We start from the raw sequence: 23,960 nt of genomic DNA, 5'->3' as shown, positions 1-23,960 counted from the left end.
TTTTTCATGTTTTTGGGACAAAACTGAATGCAGACATCCCAAAAACATTTTTTTTTTAAATTATACTTTATTAATACTAAATACATAAACCTGAGGATTATGCATTTCAAATAAATTGGTTTAATTAGACTAATGAATATGTATCATAGAAGGTTTATTTGGTAGATTTGTGCTAAAATTATCTATAAATAAATAAATAAAAGTAAATGGGAATTTGTCAATACAATACACAAATCTTAAGTTAAGCTTGAAATATTTCTGTGAGTGTGTAATCATAATGCACGATTACTCCTAAGTACAGGTAAAGGTAAAATGATATAATACATTCATTGCCCTGACAAAACAATAAAACCCAAAAATATATTTGAGTTACATACAGCTAAATAACAATATGAAGTGGTGCAGATAATCATGCTGTTTTGAGCAGACTGTGGCAAATCAAAGTCCTCTTCTCACACAAACGCAACATGTCTGAAATGAGTTTTGGTGTGGATCTTCTCCCTCTTGCTGTGAGGTGCTTTTTTCATGTAACACCCATTCACCAAATGTCAATTGGCAAATAAAGCAGAGCCCACACCCAGAGAAGACCCTGATTAAGATACCAGTTCTCTTTAGACAGGGTGGGAGGCAAGGAGACGCTAAATGTGGGTAAATAAAGAATTATAGACCTTTAAATGGCTGCAAGCTCACAAACACACAAATACACAAGGTAACGCCACAGCCACTACCTGAATGACAGTTGTCTTATTTATGGTTTGCTTTTTACACACAAACTTCAGATGCTTGGAATATCACCATTATCACTCCATCACAATATAAAAGGAGAAAAACAAACTGAGGAAATATGCTAATAAATCATCTGCAGCACAAAAGGTCCTCATCTCTGACAAGATAAGGTCACTCATGACAAGCCCCTGGTAAGTAGACAACATTCCTTTGTTAGCTTTTGAACCTTCTTTTTGCTGCGGGGCTTTTCTACTCCTCCAAGAGGACCATTGTTCCAGTGTGGTCTTCACAATGTCTCAAGTGTGTAGCTCATCTGCAGCGCTACGTGCCTCTGATCCTTGATTTGCCATCTGAATGGACTTGGACGACATAATCAGTATCAATTGAAGTTATCATCAAGTAAAGCAAGGATGATGAAAACAGATACAATACTTGCCTTCCACGGCATAGTTCGGTCCCCCCCCAAAAAAATCTAAACATGTAGCATTCATGAAGTGTAATCAAAACATAGTTATGATGATAGTTCAACTACTCTTAAATAAAATTATACATGCACACATACTGTAAATGTTAAGTAGGGATGCCTTGCTCAAGGGCAAAGAGGTTGGGGGGGGGGGGGGGGGGGTTGAGCCAGTATAAACTTCACAGTCCACATTCTTTATCACTCATTCACAGGTACCCTTCATAAATGTACTACCAACAAAAAAAAATCACTGCACCAATCCCATTGCTTGAGGAACAATGCCCAAATTATATCTACTCAACATGTTCTCATTGAAAAGCTCGTCATGGGTTCAACCCCTCAAGTGTCCAGAGTGCAAGCAACAGAAACATCAAAAGATTATTATTATTCCTGTTTGATCCGCTTTCCTTGCCTGTTGTATCAATTATTCCGGTTGTCTTTTTCAGTGCTGAATGAAGCTTTTCCAAAGTTTTTGTGGTTTATTTTTAATTTGTGTCAAAGATCTATCTAATGTAGACTACTGAAAATGGGGATATAAGTACCGTTGCTTATCGCAAGTTTCAGGGACATGTAACAGTTTCCCATGGAAATGGAGATCTGTGCATTACCCTTCTTAACTTGATGTTTATTCTATAATTATGTGGTATAAAAATTGTACAGTACGTCATACGAAATGTAGACTCCCAATGCCGCAACCCACCACAGAGCCACATGCAAAATTTGTTTTTCACTCCCTGTCTTCTATGCTGCTTATCCTCGCTAGGGTCGCAGGTGTGTTGGAGCCTATCCCAGTTAACTTTTGGGATAGAGGCAGTGTACATCCTGCACTGGTCACAGCACTGCTTCATTTCATTCATGATCAATTTATCAATGAGTTTGGTTGGAATGCAAATAACCTGTGAAATGTGCTCCTGTCCAGCATATGCTTAGTTATCTCACTTTAACAAGCCCAACGGGAAAACCACAACACAACAATGTGCATCTGGTTGTTTACAGAATCTAATTTGCTTTCCAGGTCCTGACCATGCTGTCCACATTGAATAGCCCCTATCAAACTACACGTGCACACTTTTAAGACACTACCCTCCCCCTGCACATTCACCCCATGTTACGTTCCTGGAAGCTTGCAAAGAAGTAATCAATGAGTCATGTGTCCTGATAACAGCCAACTCCCTATGGGGCATCTTCAAAGGGCTCCTGAGGAGATGGAGAGGGAGAAGCATTGCTCTCCATGGGGTAATTACAAGTTGGAGCTCAATGGTTTCTTCTTCTTTTCAGAAGCGAGCTTAAAGACAGTCCTGTAAACAATTGAACGAGTTCTGTTAGTGCAGCAGGAGGCTGCTTCAACCACTGTTCTCCAACTGGTGATGCATGTAGACCAGTCATGTACACAAACGCACATAACATGGCACATGTACAGTACTGTACCGCACTGTATTGTGGTGCAATAGTTACTAGGTGAGAACAATATACAACAGCTGAATAGGCAGGAGACACACATGGAGACAATTTCATGTTTGGTGCAGCTGAGTACACGGCTGTCTGTCCCGGGACAACCAAGCCAAGTGTTTTTGTGCTACTCGGTTAAAAGGGTAATAAACTAGGCAAACAACACTGTCTGGCAGTCTTATAGTATTTTGTTTGTCTACCCTGCTTGCATCAAGTGCTCATTCAATAATGCAACTCATTTATTTCTTATAGACGAAACATTAAATCACAGTCATTCAAAAGAGAATTTCTATGTTTGTTAACTTTGAGGCAAAAAAAAAAAAAGACACCGCAGCAGCTGCACAGCAGAATCAAGTGACGCACATCTGATGTGTATTTAGGTGAAACATTATCACAATATCCATGAAAGCTAGATAATCAGCACTTGAAAGACTGTGACTAAATTGAGACAGCATGACTGAGGACATCTTGGGTTATAACTCCTTTAAGCCTTGTCAGCACAATAGTAGAAAAAGCTGAAGACAAACCATTAATTAGCTCCATGTTATGAGACAGTGCCATAATGCAGTGCTTGAACATTTAACCAATGGATAATTATTTTCTGTCAAGAATTAAATAATTGATTAATTATTATTATTATTATTATCATCATCATCATTATTCATATTATTATCATCATCTCGATATATTGCATTGACGTTATACGTCACTAAATAACTGCAACCGAATAGTTCATTGGTTGATAAACGAAAAGTATCATTCCAAATGAAGCTCTAGACTTACCTAGTTAGTGGGTTTACTTAATTAAGTGGCCCATGAGTTTAGTGAAAGTGTGACGCCCTGACAAACGTTAAGAAATGATCAGCTACTACCCCCTTGTGGCCATGAACAGAGAGTGCAGTTTAGAAAGGGTATTCATTGTAGCTGGTAGGTTCAGTACATAAAATAGTACTTAATATTGAAAATTTAAACTGTAACGTCTATTGTAATGTTGTAAAATTCATGAAACCTAATATAATTATTGGCTACGAAACTATTAAATGTCAAATATGGATAAAACGTCCTTGTGGCCTGTCTTGCGGGAAAGCTAAATTGTGTAAAAGGTTTTTAGATGTCACGTCATGCAACTTGTAACAACTTGCCCACGTCGTGTCATGAAACAATCGCCTACGAGATTTGCGATCATTGAACGCACCATCACGCCCTAATTTTTCCCAACATCCGGGAACTTTAGAGCTAACCAGTGTGGAGACTGGTAAGGAGGGCAGTGGTGGAAAGGCGAACTGATGACAGCTGTCAGTGGGGACAAAAACACTCCCAAATACTGAAGAGAGGACTAATGTCGGACCCTTAAGACACAGACGGGGGAGGATAACACCTTTGCTGTGTCGAGGGGTATTTATAGACGTCGGGAAGGTAATTTGACTTTTTTTGAGTGGGAAATCTCAGTGGCGAGCACTGCCAGTTTTCCCTGTCTAGTGAGAGAATCGAGGGCTAGCTTCAGTGTTAGCAAGCTAACGCCAGCTGAATCAGTCTGCTCGACTTTTACTACTTGTACTGGGTTGGGAGCGTTGTTGAAACATGGACATATCTGTACAAAAGTTACGTTTTTGTTTCGCGTTAGTAAAATGTGTGTTAAAACTAGTTAGGCCAATAGTTAATGGCAAATAAGAGGGGAAATGCTAGTTAGCTAGCTTACCAGTATGCAGACAAGCGTAACATTTTCCTTCGCGTTACGAGAGAACTTGTTTTTACCGAACATTTCCACAAGATCAGTTAAATGATACGCTTCCTAAATTATAGAGATCAAAGGCATTTGAATTTTATTTGGGATTTGATCGTGGGTGGAAAACTTGTGGGGTTTTCAGTGACGTTAGCTTTTCAAATGTAGTTAACGCTTGCATTGATTGTTGATCATAAACTACAACAATGAATTAATTAAAATGATAGTGTTTTTAAAGACGTTAACATGTTCGTCTAACTTAAAGATTGTTCCCCCCCAAATGCGATCGGACGGTAATGGTTTCAACGTCCTTATGGCGGTTTTCTTTCTTTTGTCTGTACCAGCCAGTCAAGGTGCTGTGCTTTCTGTAAATATAATCCGGCAACTGAATCATAGTGTCTAAATCGCACGTCACAGTGTTGACGGTGAGGAATATCATCTAGTCAGACCGCTCAGTCATAGCATGAACCTCCAGTTCAAACCAGACAGTTATACTGTAGTCTGTTATTGTTTTTTTTATCAGTCTTCTTTTTCTTTTTTACAGCTGCATGCTCAAATGCTATGCTTGTCACATTTCAAACTGGTTCATGTCACACACAACCGTTATCCGAAGCCCTTGTTGCATACATGAGTGATGTGTTTTTGCTGGAATAGAAGTTTAAGATAGGGAGAGTTGGTCTGTAATGGTCTATATTGCCTGCAATGATATGGAGAGTTTAAAATGTACAGCAATATCAGCAAGTGCAGTTGTGTTGTTGTTGGCCAGATTAAGTAAGACTTGCCCTCTGATTTCCCACTAGGTTTTTACAACAGTCAAATTCACACCATAAATTTTGCACATCACTGGAGGAGCTGCTACAGTTGAAGGGACAACATGGGCACACAAGGCACTGGTAGGAAGCGTGCCCCGCTGAAAGATCGCTTCTCTGCAGAGGATGAGGCCTTGAGCAGTATTGCACGAGAGGTAAGTTTTCAAATAGTGATTAAAATACATGCTTTTTCATTAGGGTGTTTCAATAATAGAATAGTTTGTTTTCAGCGCTTGCAGTTCACATCAGTTTACAGCCTACTTTCCATTCACAGGTAGATGATTTATTACTCAATGTTAAATGCAGGCAGTATTTAAAGTCTTTATCAGCACTTTATCAAAAGCTTTGGACATTGATCTAAGATAGAAAGGATATTCAGATGAAAATCAAAAGTAGGTAACTAAAAGTCTCCATTCATTTAATTAAATTTTTTGATTTACAGTACATGAATATTATTAAAATAATAGTACACAATACATTTACATGATTAGTGTCTCTCAAACAGCACCATAAACTAGCCTTCAGATTGGCCGTAAATATGTTCCGATGTAGTATTCTGAATTCATTTTGTTTCGGATTAAATCAGCATGTAAATCTGCATGCTACCCCTGTTATTAACAACGTATAATCTATGTATATTGTTCAAGTATTCTTTCTTAAGATGTCAGTTGATTAAAATAGCAACTCAATTTTGGAAAGATGAACTGCTTCCTGATTACTTTTCGGTGTGCAACAAAATATATACACAATTAGTATGATATGTGATACAATACATACGACAAATTAATTTTAAAATTATTTTATTCACAAATTATGCATTTGTTTTGAAGCGTAGTGGCTATCAATATGTCAACTCACACTAATATGTGGATATTCAGGTTGCGCTACGGACAGCTGGTTTCGCTGCACCATGTTTTTGTCTGAGGGAAGCTACCTGTCTTGTAACAACTTGCCTGTGTGTGTTACTTCACATTGTTCTACTACAGGGCTGCCATTCTTTGGTTCTGTTTTTTCTGAATGCTGTTACTACTAACATGGAAGGAAAGCATAATGGAAAGAAAATTCCTTTTCAATGACAAGTTGGCCAAGTGGTCACTTTTTTTTTCTTGTGGTTTGTAACGTGTTTCATACCTTTGCATAAATCTATTTTTAATGACTTGTTTTAAGAATGATTCCTGTCTAAAAGCTGTCCAGGCCCTCACTCTTGGGCACTAAGCACAAGGCTCCATTTGCTTTCTTTATAGTCATGGAGGCCCGTCATTGAAACATGAGTCATCTGATCCACCCGACCAGCTTCTAAATTTGAATCTCTTTGCAACAAAACAGTGATTAGATTGACTCTGCGGGGAGTTCAGGGGGTCAGTGTGCAACCTGTCGAATATTGGTCTTACAAATCAGCATCTGCCTTGTGTTTTAGAATTGTCTTCACTTGGTGTGACTCACTTCAATGATTTTTATTATTAGTACTGTCACTAGAGTAATTATTACTATCATATTGGTTATAGGTCAGTCAGTGATCAAGAATCTTTAAACTCAAGGAGTTTGTTGTTCTGTTAAAATGCTTAATGAGGTAAAAGATAATCCTGGCCTATTGACTAAAGAGGCATAGAAATCTTTCATAAATTTCAGCTGATTTCTCTCTGTTGACAAATGTACGCTAAATAAGTATAAAACCGGAATGGATGTATTAGGAAGAAGCCACTACTGTCCAAAAAAAACATGCTACAGGTTGGAAGTTAGGCAAAAGATGGAAAAACAAATGTCAACATTATGAGGACATTTTTCAGGACATCATCGTTCTGCTAATTGGAGTGTAACGAAAGATGCTTGATGCAAGTCAAGTCAATTTTATTTATATAGCACCTTATCATGTAAAGAAACAACTCAAAGTGCTTTACACATAAAAAAAAAAAAAAAAAAAAACACTCCCTCCACCTCACCCAACCTCTAGACACACAATCCAATAATAACATCATATTCCCACACATAAGTATAACAAACGGATTAATGGCCACACAAGTGAGGATACGCCGTCCTTGATGCAACAGGAAAACGACCCAAAGGACAGAAGTCAATCAACAACCGAATGGCTTCAAAATAAGGAGTCTTAAGTGGTCCAGTCAGAGTCCTGACCTCAACCCAAATGAAATCCTTTAGTATGACATCACCACCAGACATCTCATGAATTTTGCAGGACTTGAAACAATTTTGAAAAGAGGGACGGTCCAAAATTTCTGCAGGTCTGAAAATGTTTTGATTGAGGTTATTGCTGCCAAAGGAAGGCTCAACCAGTAATTGAAGCCAAAGGTTCTCATACTTATTCCAGTAAAATCATAGAAACATATAATTGTTTGTGTGGTTTCAGTTGAAGGAATCAGTCTATTTTTGCGAGACTACGTTCACACTGCAGGGTAATTCCACCCCCCAATACAGTATGTGGCATGCAGTGTAGACAGTACAACTCCGATAAAAAATAATAATAATATCTGACCCAGGCTTTTTCGTACGTAGATAGAAATTGGACATGCATCCCTTACATTCGCTAACAGTTTTTCTTGTCGCCTTTGCATTTTGAACATCGAAGGTGGCCTCAATTTGGGATTCTTTTCTTTCTTTCTTTCTTTCTTTCTTTCACGGTATTTTACAGAAATAAGGTAGGTGCGACCACGGTTGAGTTGATGTTCGAATTTGTGTTCCGATTAGTTAAAACAGTCCCATAATGTGCTTGTCAGTGAGCTGAGGCTATAGATAGACAGAGGCAAACCTCAGCTGTGCGAATGTGCAGAGCAGCTCATCAGGCAGACAGTTCAACAGGTGCAAAGTACAGGGCCAGCCATTTCATTGGTATCTTCTGATTATTGCACAAAGCATATTTCATTTAGGCCATCCCCTTAAAGTCATCCTCTTAAAGTATTTAGCTGATTTTTTTTTTAAGGAACACAAACATTTTGGAAGCACAAAGATGATTTATTTTATAGAATGGAAACGCTAACAGCCCATCCTGACTGATCTTTTACCGGCATAGTAGATAAGAAATTCCTGGCTTGATGTCTGCATTGAGATAATGAGCACAATAAGAAATGAGAAATACTTCGGAATGATGTTTGTTTGTTAATATTCTACTGAAATCTGGCCCACGGGAATAGTGATATGTAATATATTTTTGATATGAGTCACTCAATCAATTTGACTTAAGTTCATGAATAACCAGAGAGAAAAAAAAGCCTTATTATTTAATTTTTCTTGTGGATTTTTCCATGGTGGCACTCTTCTATATTACTTTGTTTCCTATGCAGTTTGCACTCACCAATTGCTTTCCTTTTGTGCCAGTTTATTGTAGTTATGATGGGTCTAGGTATTGTTTGGATTGTTTTTTTTTTGCTCTACCGCTAATGCTACAGTTTCATGAAACACATTCTAGTAATGTTTTCATGGTTTCCAAAGTGTCTCAATTATCGAGTGGCTAACAAGTGTGTTCATGTCGTGTCCCACAGGCGGAGGCCAGGCTTGCAGCGAAGAGAGCCGCACGGGCAGAGGCCAGGGATATTCGAATGAGGGAACTAGAGCGTCAGCAGAAAGAGGTATATAGATCCATTTTATAAACAATATGTAAAAAAAAAAATTTTATTATTATTATTATAGCACTGACCAACATGGTCTGTAAGAATTAGTCAACCTAAAAAGTCCTTTGCCGTTTACAGTGTTTTACAGCCTGGGGATTCACATCGAGTTTTTGCTTGTACATTCTGTCTATGTCTGGTTGATGTTATTCTGCGCTCACTTGGTTGTAAACTTAATTATCTTCTACATGACAACCATTTCCCCATCTGATGCCGAAGACTTGTTTAGCTTTGAAGCTCAAAATATTTATTACAAACAAAATAAACATGCAAAAAAAAAAAAAACCTGTTGCATGTCCACACAAATAACAGCTTTTTTATTTTTGCAACAGTTGTTGGCCAGGTTTGTCATGTCAGCAGTTTTGGGTGCTGTATGATTGTATGTTTTTCCTGGCACTTCCTCCCTCTGTCCAGCTTTCTTACCGCTCGTCTAGCAGCAGTAGCAGTAAAAAATGGGGTCAAATCCACCAGTGGATGGTAGGCGAGTGGGAGTGTTGCAGAACACTAATGAAGCCTGTTGTGTGGGATTGAGCTCCAATCGGTTTTGACCCATAATACGCCACTCTTGAGTTACTGACCATAATAATTCTCCGTTAGTGAATTTGGTTCGGATAATGCTCAGTGACTTTATTAATGGTGGATGCATGCAATTTAGACACAGAATTATTATTTTTTTCTTTTCAAATTTCACTTTAGTTGTAATTAATTGTCTTGCATGTTAATGGACTCTCTTTGCATGGTATTATTCTACCTATTGAAGAATTGCTACATTAAGGAGTGTGAGATTAATACTGTGTTATTGTAATAATGTTTTTGAATTTTTGAATGTTGGGATGAAATGCAAATAGCAGCTACTTTTGTTTGAATACACTTCTCTAAAAAGAATATTAACTGACTTAAAAGGAAAGACAGATATGGTATCCATTTAGTGATAAGCAGGATGATTTGCTTTGCATGGTTTGGCCTTTCCATAAGCAACTTTTTGACATTATCCACCCCTGTCATTGTACCTTCTAATTCTTACCAACTTTCTTTCTTGACTCCAGGCTGACTCAGAAAAAGCTACAGCCACTAGTAGTAGTAGATCAAGCAGCCGTCATCGGGTGTGTATATTTCCCCCCTACTTTCCTGCTTCCTTTTTTCTTGCTTGTATTTTCTTTTATCTCTCCTTTTCTTTTCTTTTTTGCTTCAACATCACCAGGGTCTGGATGACGATGTCATGTCTGTCCGCAGCTACAGAGTGCGTACATTTTCGCACACTCAAATGAAATTGAAAATGTCTTTATTTATTTAGGAAATCCTTTGTTAAATAATTATAAACAAAGGTAAAATACATGTTTTTTTTGTTCATGTTCATTGTGAATGTACGATCATGTTTATGTACTACTGCATTTGAAGTCAACCTCCTCAGCCATCCGTGATTTGGGTTCGAACAAGAGTCGATCCAGTTCCCGTAGAAAAGACATCTTGGTGCGTTTTGCGTGAATGTGTCGTTATCTTTGTGTGCTGCGTGCTGATTTGCGAGGACTGCGTACTTGTTGAGCATGACCGTTTCCTGGTTTGCTTTTAACTCATTCACTGCCATTGACGGCTATAAACGTCCAAAATTAATTTGAACTATTTCTATTAGTTTAAAACTTTTTTCCACTTTTCTTAACAAGAGTATGAAAGTGTATATTTAGAACAGATATAAAATTTGTGGTTAATCATGAGTTAACTAGTGAAGTCATGCGATTAATAACAAAAAAAAAAAATTATCACCTGACAAGATGATTATTAAAAATTAGGGGCGTCAGGCGATTAAAAATTTTAATCACTAATTTATATCGGTTCTAAATGTACAATAAAAAAATCTAGGTTTTCATACTCTTGTTAAAAGTTGAAAAAAAAAAGTTAAACTAATAGAAATAGTTAAAATCATTTTTTGACGTCTCTAACAGTCAACGGCGGTGAATGAGTTAAAATTGGTTATTTTAGTTCATTTAAAGACTCATTTAAATGAACTAAGATATCTCTTGTGGTACATTGATGTTGTCCTTTTTTGTCAAATGGATTTACCTTCATCAAGTAGCAGCTTGTTGTGAAAATTGGTGTTCTTGAGTGTTTGCTGGATGGTTTGACTGACTTACTAAGTTACTGTATTGAGGCGTATGAAAGGTGCTCCCCTCCTCATTTGACATGAAGTTGTTTTTTTTCCCCCTCCTTGCTCCTGTTTTCTCTTCAGTCTGATGGTGTGGCAAATAGCTCCACTCTCAAGAGCTCGCGTTCCACTGTATGTATTTGCTTACACACGCATACCTGATTAATCAGCGATACTCATTGGGATGAATTTCTTCATGGGGAAAACAGAGCTCTGTATACAATGATCTACATGGCCATAAAAAGTCTTCATCTAGCTCCTCAAGGAAGGATTTGCTGGTCAGTAGTACTTCAATTTCATGATATCTGCTTTGACCTCATGGATGTCTAACTTATTACTGCATTTGTCGTAGAATTGATACTTTTAGTTAAGTGGTGCCTTTTGTGAAAAAGCCTTAGAGCTGTTCACAAGCACTATATAAAAAAAACTCTTACGCGTGAAGTCTCTCCGATGTATTTGTTTCTAATTTTTGATGCTGCTGCATCGAGAGGTTGAACATTGAACTTGGCAGGCGGGCAAAAGACTGGCACAGAGTAATCAATCCATTTACATGCTTTTCAAAACTTAAGTATACTTTTGGCTCTGGATCCCATTTCATCAGAAGAAATATTGATCCCCTGTTAACCGAAACTCTACGGCGATAGCAAAGTTGCATACTTGCGGACCTGCACATTTTCGTGGAATGTTACACATTAATGTATAGATAGGAATCTTAGATGGCAGTTTGATCGTCTTTTTGTTTTTTACTTTTTGGGGTGTTGTGCTATGTTGCTGCCAATGCAGACTGGACTATACCACGATCAAAGGAAATACACCAGCCTATCGAAGACCAAACTTCCGCCTCCTTCCACCATATCTTCCTATCAGCCACGGGTCTGTCCTCCTATCTAACTCATTTTCATGTCATACAGACTGCTAGGTATAAAAGTCTGACTAATACGATAGCTTTCGCACAGTATTAACGAGTCTCAAATTGTAATTTTGATGATTGGCGTTGGCATTAAAACTTTTGCTAGCCTTGTCGAAAGTTTGTAAGTTCAGCAAATCATGCATCCGTTTACATGTACTTCTACTCTTACCACTAAGCAATTCTCCTCCTCACATGAACTGACATTCCACTGTTCCCCTCCTCTTTGACAGGCCACCACTTCCTCCTCTTCCACCGCTGGCACAGGGCTGTCACGCAGCTATAGCATGGTCAGTTTCTGTCCGTTGTATGGAGGCTCTCATTGCACGCGTTTACTTCAGAAGTAGACCTCCCCCTCTCCCGTGGCCATTTACATGCTTGTAGGATGCCCAGGCTGGGTGACTCAGATTGTTTATTTTTAGCTCCTTGACAAGCTGAGCTATTGGCAGTGGCCGCTGGTTTATGCCGTAGCAAAATTAGGTGTGTGTGTGTGATCATATGTCTGGCTCAACAAGCATTCCCATCATAATTAAGATTTTTCTTATCTCAATTTGAACTAGTGCTCTCACTATAAAAAAAAAAAAAATTTTAATTGACTAATCTGATTCATTTTAATTTGGCATTAAAGTGTATTACAAAAGCATTTTTTCCCTGATTACTGTTTCTTAACTAGCATTGATGTAGTGCTGCTCGATTATGGAAAAAAATAATAATTATGATTATTTTTGGCAATAACTGAAATCACGATTATTCAAACAATTATTAATTTTTTGGTACAAAGCAAGACAATTTTTACACAATAAAAAAATGTTAAGACCAATAAAAAATAGAAACACTATAATTATGTAAGATCCCTTTTGGACCAAACAGAATTGTAATAATATATATTTATAATAATATAATATAATATATATTTATTTATTTATTCATGTTGGCATATTTATTTTCGTACAAAACAAGAAAATATTTAAATGTAAAAAACAGACAATATTAAACAAATAAAATAGTTTGAAACACTATAATTAACAAAATTTATTAAATTACTTATTTTAAAATTTTAAAAGGTGCAAATGTATAATTCAAACAACTCAAAAAGTATTATTAATAATAATTTTTTAACGATTATGCTAATTTTGTAATTGTGGAGTGGAATAATTGAAATTGTAATTGAATTTCAATTAATTGCACAGCCCTAGATTGATGTTTATTTCGTACTTTGTATTCGTATAGAGATTTTTTTTTAAAGGCGGGGATTGATGTACTGTGTTACCGATTCGGTCATTGTTTTCCAAAGTAAAAACAGATGTTTGCAAATGTCTTATTTTGATTAAACACAGAAGTTAACCAGTCTTCTTTCATGAAGGGCTACAGAAATAAGTGAACAATTACTGTTGATGTGCTCAAATCAGAGGATTTGGACAATTTTAAATTAAAACGTGGCTCCAAACGATTACTCGATTAATAAAATAGTTGTCAACTAGTTTGATAATCAATTAATTGTCGATTAATCAATTTTGAGTTTACTACCTGTTATCAGACTCATTTTTGTACGCAATGCAACAAAAAGCTGCATGACACAAATACCATACTAGCATGTTTATTTCAAATCCATAAATGGATCATTTAGAAACGGCACAAATCCTATACTTTTATAATCCTTTTATTCGTCAAAAACATATTCAGTTCAGTTCAGTGATATACCATATCTCATAGCAGCTGTATTATTCCCGGAAAAGTCGCTTCAAAATTTCTGCCTATAAATTAAGTGGAAGGACAGATTTTGAATGAAATCAGCCATACAACTCTAAAAGAACATGGCCCAACCTAATAATGGAATACAGTGAGTGCCTCTGCTTACTGCATGAGCCTCTCTAGCCTAACCACAACACAGTTCTGCACCCTCTCTGTTTTTGCTGAGTCCTGCATTGTCTCCAATGTGTACCCCCAGGCCTCTATATATGACGACGCCGCTCTTTACGGCTCAAGTCAGGTTTCAAGAGCAGTAAGTCTTGCTCGTGTAAAATGGCCACCACGGCAAACAACGTTGTGCTATTGTCCCTCTCATCTTAATCACAGTTTCTGCCTCATCTGTCACCTCTATTCCCTTTCACACAGCCCTCTGAATATAGCTGGTACTCCTCTGGAGCCAGTTCCACTCGCAGCAGCCCTGTGGTGAGCGCTCGAGTTCAGCCTCCAATTGCATGATGTGACATTCACTAACATCACACACAAGATGCCCCCCCCCCACCATCATTCTGTGGCTTAATATTAAGGGCAGTATGTAAATCGAGATTTGAGAAGATGTCTTAGAATGAAGTAAAGGCTTGGCGTTATCAATTTGAGTGTCGTGTGGATCCTCACAGTGTATGTATGTTGTGGTGTGTGCGCTTCTGTCAATTTTTTGCGTGCGTGCCCATGTCAGTCTTCTTCAGATGATGACACTGTGAGCAGCGTGTCCCAAGAACGCTTCAGGAGAGGCCGCAGGGACAGTGCGGTGAGCTTTAGGGACAAGACAGTGCTCCGTCTAAAATGCTCTTCACTTGTCACAGATGCCAACTATTGCTCTTGTGTTCTCAATACTATATATTGATGTATTCTTTTTCTGTCTTCATCTTTCATCTTGTGTCTGTTGAAAGTAGTCGTCCGACTTCTCTGACATTAGTGAGTCTGCAGCCGATTATTTCAGCCGCTCCAACAGAAGGGGCAGCATTGTATCCGATCTGGATGATTTGAGCATTCCAGATCTGGATGCTGTAAGTCAAAAAAATTCCAGCACTTGAGTGATGGATTTCTTTCATCGCATGGTTTGAAACTAACATTAGTTTAACGTTCATCTCACAGTTTGTGATTTGGCAATCTTACGGCTCAGTATATAATTGGTTGGAAGCCTTCTAGCTTAGCGTGTGTGTGTGTTAGGGTTTGGGTATTGCCAACAACCTCACGATACAATGTGTATCACAATACAGGGATCACGATACACGTGTCCCGATACATGGCCTTCAAGGGTGATACATATGCCATGATTGCTCATTACTTTGCATATGTTTTCATTAAAACTGTCATATGTATGTACACTCAACTGATATTTTTATTATGTTGAATGGCAAAAAAAAAATTCTTCTTTGTCTAAATGAGTGCGCACTGCATAGCAAAAACAGCTTTCAGAGAAGCCCCGGGAAACTTTATGAATGAATGTGCAATATTGATACGTGTTTTGTGAAGAGGCCCATAACGATATTTTCCTATATCGATTTTTTTTCTTTTTGCACACCTAACTTAGCGTGTGTGTTAAATGAAATGTAATAAATGCTGTGTTTTCATGAGTAGCGAATTGTTCTGATTAGTTGTGTTGAGTCTGTGATGCAGCATTTGTCCTGATTGACCTGATGCAATTTCCCCCATTTTCAGAGGGAAAGACCGCTACCAGCATGATTACTAATAATGTCTCAAATCAATTGTCTCCTTATGTAACATATAACAATATTTCTGTTTTTTTTTTCAGCTGGATGAAAAATGTGACAAACAGTATACAGATTACAGTCGGGTAAGTCCAGCCCCTACCCCCCGCCAACATTTTTTTAAGTTTAGTACATACAGTAAAAATGTTATGCAGTCAGCATTTGTAAATTTTACCCCCAACTTACTCCAAAAAAAGTATTTTTTTCTCTGATAAACAGCTATCCCAGAACAAATATTCGCAAAGCATAATAAGCTAAGAAATCAGGAGCAGGCATTGGCACAGCGAAATTTGCATATGCCACTGATAATATCTTGCCTCCCCTGGCTCGAGGAAGCAGCCAATCAGGAAGGAGCGTGAAACCAGCTCACCAATCGGGAGCGCGCGTTTGCACAGCAAAATTTGCATACGCTGCTAATAGTAGCTTGCATCTGTGGCTTAGCTGGAAAGAAAACGTTGAATCTCCGCCCAGAAATGTCCTGGACAGGCCAAAACAAATCCTTCGGACTACACCTTTTAAGGTCTTTCAAAGTATTTTTAAAAACATGTTTTTGAAAATCTTGTTCTTGCACTGTATGCTCTGGTAATTTTTTTATTTTACTTTGCTTTTAAATCTCTTTAACTCTGTTACTGCTTTTAAATGTTGTACTTTTAATTCCAATATGTGAAGCATATATATCAGTGATTGTATTTTTATTTTATTTTTACAACCCCAGAGGTACTGGTAAACATCTAAACAAAGTTACAAATTTTCATTTCTTGTTAAGATTTGGGATTTTTTTTCCTTAAAAAAAAACAATGTTATTCACATGATTTTAGAGTATGTATAAATGGGCTGCTAACTATTGTTTTCATAGGCAACTATTTTTGTCGATTAATGTAAAATACCATCATGTATTGTGATCCAAACGTGGCCGTGAAAGGGTCACAGTGATAACAGTTCCTTAATCAACAATAAACTAAAAGTGATACCTGAATTTTGTACACTTGCACAACTTGAGGAATCTCAAGAGCCGGTTTATCAGGCTTACAGTAGCAATGTCGGCCACCGAAAAATTTTGTGCATACTTTTTGTATGGATGATTTATTTTTTATGGACCGGTATGTTATGTTTCCAGCCATCTTCCCGCTGTGCCACCCCAGGCCTATCAGCAGCGACTTTAGCCTCGCTGGGTGGAACCTCGTCACGACGGGGCAGCGCAGATGCCGGCAGCGCATATGACCCAGATGCGAGTCTGAGCGAGATAAGGGTAAGGAAAAACAAACAGAAATCAGCAATATATTGGGGAGGGGGCGGGGGGGCACAGACACAAATAATGAATCGCAATATAGCTGGGAAACACTGTATATTTTTACTCTAACTGTACTTGCCCATGAATCTCTGCAAAGCATTGCTTCATTTTTTTTTGTTGTTCTCTTTGCCAGTTTTTCCTTTTATATATGCACGGGAGTCCGGGATGTGATGTGACCTTTTTGAAGCTGTTCCTTATATGTGGGTGTGCTGGTAACTGTGTATTCCAGCCGGGTTGTCTTTTATGAGATGGCAGCACGTGTGCTTTGTAATCTCTCCTTGATCATCCCTACCCTCTTTGTGTAGCCCCCAGTTCAACCAACCCCTCCATTTGCTCCACAGGATATCTATGAACTAAAGGACCAGATTCAGGATGTAGAAGGGCGATACATGCAAGGGCTTAAAGAGCTGAAGGTAGAGGGGCTTGAGCTCACGGCATGCCTTCTCTTGTCCTCTGGGAGCCGTATGGCGTCACTAACCCACATGCCTACCCTCTCATATCCCCCACCCACGTACCCCCTAACACCACGGCCATGTCATCGGCGTGCTCCCCTGTCTGAATTGCAATGACGTTTCTTTTGCATGATCTTCCCACACTTCCTGTTTTCATCCAAGTTTACTGTCTGTGGCCACAAATGAAGACACGCCCACGTTTGTGTGGAAGACGTAGCAGCGACATGCTTCACCTGCTGAATGATGGCAGAGATGTTTTGAATTTTTGCCTTTTATAATTGGCTGACTGTAGGCTTGCTCTTGATACTGTTTCTTGTAGCTTACATCCAGTATTTGAAGTAGATTACATCATCTTTCCTAGTTCACATTAGTTTTTGTACTTTAGGTGCTTGCTCCGCAAATTTTGTGCAAATGGCTTTAGAGGACAAAACAAGCGTCAAGAAGGTGTAGGACAGGGGTCGGCAACCTTTACTGTGCTAATTTGAGCTACACCATAACAGAAAAATGTGCAGCGTCCGATAATTTGAGATTCATTTTCGTCTACCGTTAATCTTGTTTGTTTTTGTTTTGTTTTTTGTTTTTGTGGCAATTTTTTAGACTTCGTTTTTTTGGCAATTTTTTAGACTTCATTTTTTTGTTGTTGCTTTTTTAAATACATTTTTAGACTTTTCTGCCTTTCTGTCAGATTACTTAAATGTTTACAATTTTATGGTAATTTTTCTGCCTCTTCCTTTTTTGGACATTTTATGGCTTTTTTTTAAATAAATTTTTTGTAGCATTTTTGCAATCATTTTTTTGTGTGACATTTTTGGCCATTTTGTGGACATTTTATGGTAATTTTCAAGACTCCTTGTTTTTTGGACATTTTCTTTCCTGCCTTTTCTTAATTAAATTTGCAGACGTGTGTTTTTTTTGTGTGGGGGGGGGTTAATGTTTACATTCTGTGGTAATTATCTGCTTTTCCTCATCCTTTTTGGACATTTTTAGGTAATTTTTAAGTTTTTCATCTACCTACCTTTTGTCTCTTTGTCTGACAACCTAAATTTGTGGACGCAATTTTTTTTGAACATTTAATTATACATTTTTGGCATCTAAATCAATCAATTTAAATAATATTTTATCTTAAAATAAAGATAAATATGTTTTAAAAAGTTTTTTTTTTTTTTTGGGAGATCCTCAGGGAGCCACAAGAGAGGGTCTAAAGAGCCACATGTGGCTCCAGATCTGCAGGTTGCAGACCCCTGGTGTCGGAGATTCCTAGGCCACAAAAAATGTTATTTTCGTTCAGATCTTATACAAAGTGGTGAGCGGTGCTTCAGTCATGGTGCCGTGTTATTAACATGCTCCATTTCATGTCAGGAATCCCTTACCGAGGTGGAGGAGAAGTATAAGAAAGCAATGGTATCGAATGCACAGCTGGACAACGACAAAGGCAACTTCATCTACCAAGTGGACACATTAAAAGACGTCATAGAGGAGATGGAGGAGCAAATGTCAGAAATGAAACGGGAACTAGAAGAAAAATCGAAGGTGAAATCCTAACCAATCACCTCCGGATTCACATATTAAATTGTGAAAGCTAGTCTGCTGGAATTTGGTGTGTTTTAGGTCACGTGTTTTAAACCTATTGTCCTTTTTTTTCCAGGAACTTGAAAGGCAAAAGCACACATGTACTGTCCTGCAGCATAAACAGGAGGAATTGAAAGAGGGAATCCGTCAGAGAGATGAACTTATTGAGGTACGTCTATGTGACCAATGACCATGTCCTAGCAATACTGTCAGCACAATGAAAGTGCTAGTGGCTCCGTGCAGGCGCCTGGTGGGACTGCAGTAACTTGATAAGGACTGATTGACACTGGCCTCCCTCTATTTCGTGTATATTTAGTTTAGTCCGTTATCACCACAATCCTTCCTTTTCCTTACTGCTATGACAAAAGCGCATTCTCACCCTGTTTCAATTTTGTACGTCTGTGCCTTTTTGCTTATTCTTGTCTTCCATTGAATATTTCCTTCCTGTCTTGTACTTTGCATCCTTGTTACCGTTCATCGCATCTCCAGGAGAACCAACGATCGCAGGCTAAGTTAGATGCTCTCACCAGAGAGGTGTTTGACCTGCAGGAAACAGTAAACTGGAAGGACAAAAAGATTGGGGTAGGCGGTCCCACATAGATCTCTGAGAGGCACAAGACGGTCCGGCTTTCAAGCCACACAGATCTTGTGTCTCTCACACTCTGCATAATGGACCTTTGTGTCATTGGCAGCACACTCACACGTAGCAGTTTGTGCATGTCAGAATAACAAGGTGTTTAAATGTGAGTTTAGCGCACAGGGGGGAAAAAACTGCTTGGTGTGAACACCCTGCAGCATAAAAAACATGCTGGCTAGTGTTATATAAACGTATACAATGTTTTGGGTGGAACAAATGTGTGTTTAAAAGTTAATAATCCAGCATGATACGTGAACAGTTTGACAGGCCATGAAGTGTTTGCGTTTCCCTCCTCACGCACTCCGTCATTCATCCTTTTTCTTTGCCTCTCCTTTCCCATTAGCTATCTCCTTGCTACGTTCTCACTGTGGGTTTGGCATGCACGACGCACGGTTGTGCATGAGGCACTGCTAGCATGTGCGGGTGCATGTATGTCCACTGTCCAACTTCACTGCCTCTTGTCCATTCTCTTCTTCTGTCGTCTGTTCGGCCAGGCCCTAGAGAGGCAGAAAGAGTACTTTGATTGCATTAGGAATGAGAGAGACGAGCTCAGACATGAGCTTGCTGACCTCAAGGGGAAGGCCAAAGCAGGAGAGGTAGGTTGTCCCGCAGCTTGGTAACAAATAAAGCTAAGACATGGGTTGCTTGTCAATAATGACTTTTGGGTGTGTTGGAAATTACTTTTTTTTTTTTTTTTTAAGTGTGTTGTTTTTATACATGTTAATGTATCTTAAAAAGTCTTTCGATTTTCCAAGATTAAGCATTTAACTAATTTGCTCCCAAAAACGTATTAAACTGTTCTATTTTGAATATGGCCATGGTCCCAATAACATATGTATGTTTTTTAAATGTTTTTTTTTTTATGCTAGCGCATACAGAAGGCTTTAATGCAGTCTCTTAACTGAAGAGAACGCTTAAAGCAATAGTAGTTATTACAAAAACGGTCAGCAGGTTGCAGCAGAGTATAAGAGCTCAACCAGGGCCCTGTTGCAAAAAAGCTCTTTCCCACAGTGTTTTCAACAGATTTGTGAATAATTATGAAACTTAGCTATATTCTGTGGGCCTTGCAAAATCACTCAAAAGCCAGTAAAACAGCCAGGAGCAAAGGGGGTTGCTTCAGTGAATATGGCCGGGAGCGAATGAGTTAATTTCCTTGTATCTTTTGTTTGTTTGTTTTTAAATGTTTACACTGAAGCTTGATTTCAGAAGAAGCCTTGGAAGATTAGAGATTTGGTTATTATCAATATCGACAGATTTTTTTTAAATTATTATTATTTTACAGACAATGGGGATATAAGTGTTTCCTTATAATAAAAATGTAAACAAGTTTCTTAATAAATTAACTTTAGAAATGTTAAACAAAATAAACTGAGCTATCACTGAATGGCTAGTTCGAATTTTTGTTGCAAGCTCTCTCATGGTGTCTTATGATGTATAGTTTTACTGTTGCAAAGCTTTCCCGGCAAATATTTGCAGCTTGAAAGAAACTTCTGGTCAAAAGTTCCCTACATGTCAATAAATCACTCACTGCTTTTGCAACATATATGAGTGGGCAATGTTCAGCAATATTGACTTTGACCGGCCTCAAAACAATTTGAGAATTATTCTGCTCACGCTGTCCGTTTCTTAGCTGGTATTAAACTCGCTAGTATGTATGTTGTAATGTACCGTAGACATAAAAAAAAAAAAAAAAAGCTGTATACAGTGGTACCTTGAGACGTGAATGACTCCGAAACGACCTATGAATGCAGTAAACTCAACTTGACTCAATTCACAGAAAGCAGTAGTTTGAGCAGTTAGTGAACAATTCTTAAAAAAATTGTTTCAAGCTGTTTAATGCCGCACTCAGTTGAAGTTTACTGTCGAACTACACATAAAAACAAAGAGTTACTTGTCAATTTAAAACGCATACCTTTGCCTCAATGACCACTAGCTTAATGCTAACACACAATAACCAACACCATAGATGGGCTAATAAATAGCATATATGTGGTAGTGTTAAAATGCTATAAGCAACAATTTTTTTTGGAGGGGTGGGGGGGTGCAGTGGAGCAAGACATGCAGACAAACAATACAACAATGCTCACAGGTGTGACACACTGGTGTCGAGCAGAATCCTCACATCTTCAAATCCATCACTTTTCAGGTATCATCAGGGGTGCAAACCATTTTCAACACTATATATATATATATATATATATATAAAATAGCGTGGGCACTGACTTACAGTATTGATTTATGGAAAAAATATTTTACATAGGAGTTTTATGCTAACTGTGACAACATCGTTATCATATCACTATTACTGCAACTGTCAGCCACTTCCAGTAGTTGTGAAACTCTTCTTCGTTTAGATCTATGTGACTGTATTATACTGCCCCCTGGTGGCCAGGTCACCACACCGCAATGAATTCATCTGTTAAGTTTGTTACTTCCTATTTAATAGTGTTTATTTGTACTGGATTTTTGGGGGCAACACACTAATGTCATTTCAGTGGGAAAAGATGACTTGATATTAGTGTTTTGAGTTAAGACCATGGTCAAGGGTCAAATTAACCTTGTACAGTATGTGGCGTTGAGGCTGGCACCATATAATGAACAATTGGCCTCAATCACACTTGTGTTGTCTCCTGACAGACACACGGGCTAGTCATCATCCCAGATGGCACACCAAACGGAGACATCAACCACGAGCCCGTGTCCTCGGGAATCACCGTAGTCTCGCAAGAAGCTGCCCAGGTACTGGAATCTGCAGGAGATGGTCCGCTTGGTAAGTCCTAGAAGTGCTTGTTTGGAATGTGGTATTACTGTTCGCACAAAAATATTTAATGAGCGAGTACGATGGTAGGACACCAACGTCCAAGTGGCGGTTTTGGGGGTGAATTCCACGATTTGAGTCAAGCTTGCAAACCAATTGCAATATGTGTCTTTTTTTTCTGTTTGATAGATGTCAGGCTACGAAAGTTAGCAGAAGAGAAGGATGAGCTTTTGGCTCAGATCAGAAAGTTGAAGAATCAGTTGGAGGAGGAGCGACAGAAACATTCAAAGGTGGACAGCGTGTACGTAGACGGCGAGAAGATGGAGAACGGCACCGACCTGCACCTCATTGAAATGCAGAGTAAGTTAACCGGATCATCATCGGTCATCTTTCGTCAAACTCCTCATTTTTCATTTCAAAAATCTTCTCATCTTCAGGAGACGCCAACAGGCAGATTAGCGAATACAAATTCAAGCTTTCGAAGGCAGAGCAGGAAATGGGTACAATGGAACAAAATGTAAGTGTGGCTTGCTCGTCAAAGGCTTCAGAAATGTGGAAGTAACCAAGTGGTTTCCTCGTCGTCTTGTTTCAGATAAACAGGCTGGAAGGACAAGTGTCCAGGTACAAGACTTCTGCAGACAACTCTGAGAAAATAGAAGACGAGCTTAAAGCAGAGAAGCGCAAACTCCAGAGAGAGGTAAGTACAAACGCTTTGACTTAATAGGAATCGAATTTCACAAAAAGGGAAACCGGCTACAACTAGTGACAGCAGCTGAAAACATTTTAGTTAACTTGTCTGGGAAACTAGGATCAAATGTTTTTCTTTTAGCTATATATATATATATATATATATATATATATATATAGTTTAAAAGTTAAATACAGCTGAGAAGGTATTGGATTTTAAAATAAATTTAAAAAGCCACTGCAATATGCATTTTGAGCATATAATTCAGTGAATCTTTCACTTGCCACTAGAGGGAGCCCACGTACTTCACTTTGAGAATCACTGCAGCGTACACAAGGTGGTCATTTCATTTTCGTATGGCGTGTGTAATCCGCTTTGTTGTCGCCCGGCAGCTGCGCACAGCTTTGGACAAGAACGAAGAGATGGAGATGACCAACAACCACCTCGTCAAGCGGCTGGAAAAGATGAAGGCCAACAGGAACGCTCTCCTCTCCCAGCAGTGAGGCAAAGGCGGCATCACCACATTTGCCCTTAAAAATGCACCGCCAAGTAGCGCCCGGAGCACGCGTGCGCTCCAAGCTCCGACACTTCAACACGTGTAGCACTCAACTGCGCAAATGGACAAAATAATGAGCAGAGCTGCATTTCTTTGCAAACCAAACGTTTTGGTTCGTCCCAGCCGGCAGTTGCCAAGACTCAAATGTAACGAACTGTAAAATCAATGGGAGATACATGTGAGGAAATTTCTAGTTTCATTTTTGTTCTGCAACATTTTATTCACATGATTTAAGGCTGGCTGGGTGCTTGGCTGTTCTTTTTTTTTTTTTTTTGACTAAGTTGCATGAATGATGCTTTTTAAAGGACTGTCACAAGCTGCTCTGGCCCTGCACCTTCCAGCTTCCCTCACACAAGTTAAGTGCCTTCTCCATCAAACAAGAATTGTTTTAACTGGTGGTACAATATATATTTAAACAGGTGCAGATGGGAAAATATAGCCAGCCAATTGCTGCAGTTTCCTTCACTTTTTTGTCAAATATTTAAAAGATTTCTTGAAAATAAATGTGTAATTTACAGAATTGTGTAACCTGTACTTTTTATTATTATTTTTTTTTAACAGGCCTGTTACTCGAGTAGTTGAGGTCTTTGCTTAGGGTGTGCAGTCATTGACCCCCCCCCCCCCCCCCCCCCTATGGTGGAAACTTTGAAATTGCCCATGATTTTCCACCCTTATAGTGCCATTACAACCCAAGTGAAAGTTCCGCCCACTATG

General features: G+C 38.6%; 1 protein-coding gene across 9 annotated transcripts; it reads left to right on the top strand.

The window, feature by feature from the left end:
* The first annotated feature begins 3,891 nt into the window (after positions 1 to 3,891).
* Positions 3,892 to 23,766, top strand: lrrfip2 (leucine rich repeat (in FLII) interacting protein 2). 9 transcript variants are annotated; one of them, XM_077582875.1, is made up of 26 exons: positions 3,892 to 4,054; positions 5,162 to 5,325; positions 8,665 to 8,751; positions 9,837 to 9,893; positions 9,992 to 10,030; positions 10,189 to 10,260; positions 11,015 to 11,062; positions 11,140 to 11,208; positions 11,714 to 11,803; positions 12,071 to 12,127; positions 13,786 to 13,839; positions 13,953 to 14,009; positions 14,260 to 14,331; positions 14,477 to 14,590; positions 15,340 to 15,381; positions 16,413 to 16,544; positions 16,928 to 16,999; positions 18,398 to 18,568; positions 18,684 to 18,776; positions 19,097 to 19,189; positions 19,739 to 19,840; positions 21,882 to 22,014; positions 22,192 to 22,362; positions 22,440 to 22,519; positions 22,595 to 22,699; positions 23,083 to 23,766. In XM_077582875.1, the coding sequence occupies exons 2-26, from the start codon at positions 5,236 to 5,238 to the stop codon at positions 23,191 to 23,193; spliced, it is 2,211 nt and encodes a 736-aa protein (XP_077439001.1). In that variant the 5' UTR covers positions 3,892 to 4,054; positions 5,162 to 5,235; the 3' UTR covers positions 23,194 to 23,766. The 9 variants fall into 9 exon arrangements, with proteins under 9 accessions (XP_077439001.1, XP_077439003.1, XP_077439004.1 ...); XM_077582877.1 differs by lacking the exons at positions 14,260 to 14,331; positions 14,477 to 14,590; XM_077582878.1 differs by lacking the exons at positions 13,786 to 13,839; positions 13,953 to 14,009; positions 14,260 to 14,331; positions 14,477 to 14,590.
* Positions 23,767 to 23,960: the final 194 nt, after the last annotated feature.

The sequence above is a fragment of the Vanacampus margaritifer genome, chromosome 12 (assembly GCF_051991255.1).
Source record: "Vanacampus margaritifer isolate UIUO_Vmar chromosome 12, RoL_Vmar_1.0, whole genome shotgun sequence".
Lineage (NCBI taxonomy): Eukaryota > Metazoa > Chordata > Actinopteri > Syngnathiformes > Syngnathidae > Vanacampus > Vanacampus margaritifer.
The sequence above is the reverse complement of the archived record's forward strand: the minus strand, read 5'-3'. Positions and strand labels throughout refer to the sequence as shown.

What these genes read in the sequence shown, in the direction of transcription:
- lrrfip2 (XM_077582875.1), top strand. Translation starts at nt 5,236, where the DNA reads ATGGGCACACAAGGCACTGGTAGGAAGCGTGCCCCGCTGAAAGATCGC. An exon ending in TGAGCAGTATTGCACGAGAG is followed by an intron (nt 5,326 to 8,664) that starts GTAAGTTTTCAA and finishes CGTGTCCCACAG; the next exon opens with GCGGAGGCCAGGCTTGCAGC. An exon ending in AGAGAGATGAACTTATTGAG is followed by an intron (nt 18,777 to 19,096) that starts GTACGTCTATGT and finishes TCGCATCTCCAG; the next exon opens with GAGAACCAACGATCGCAGGC.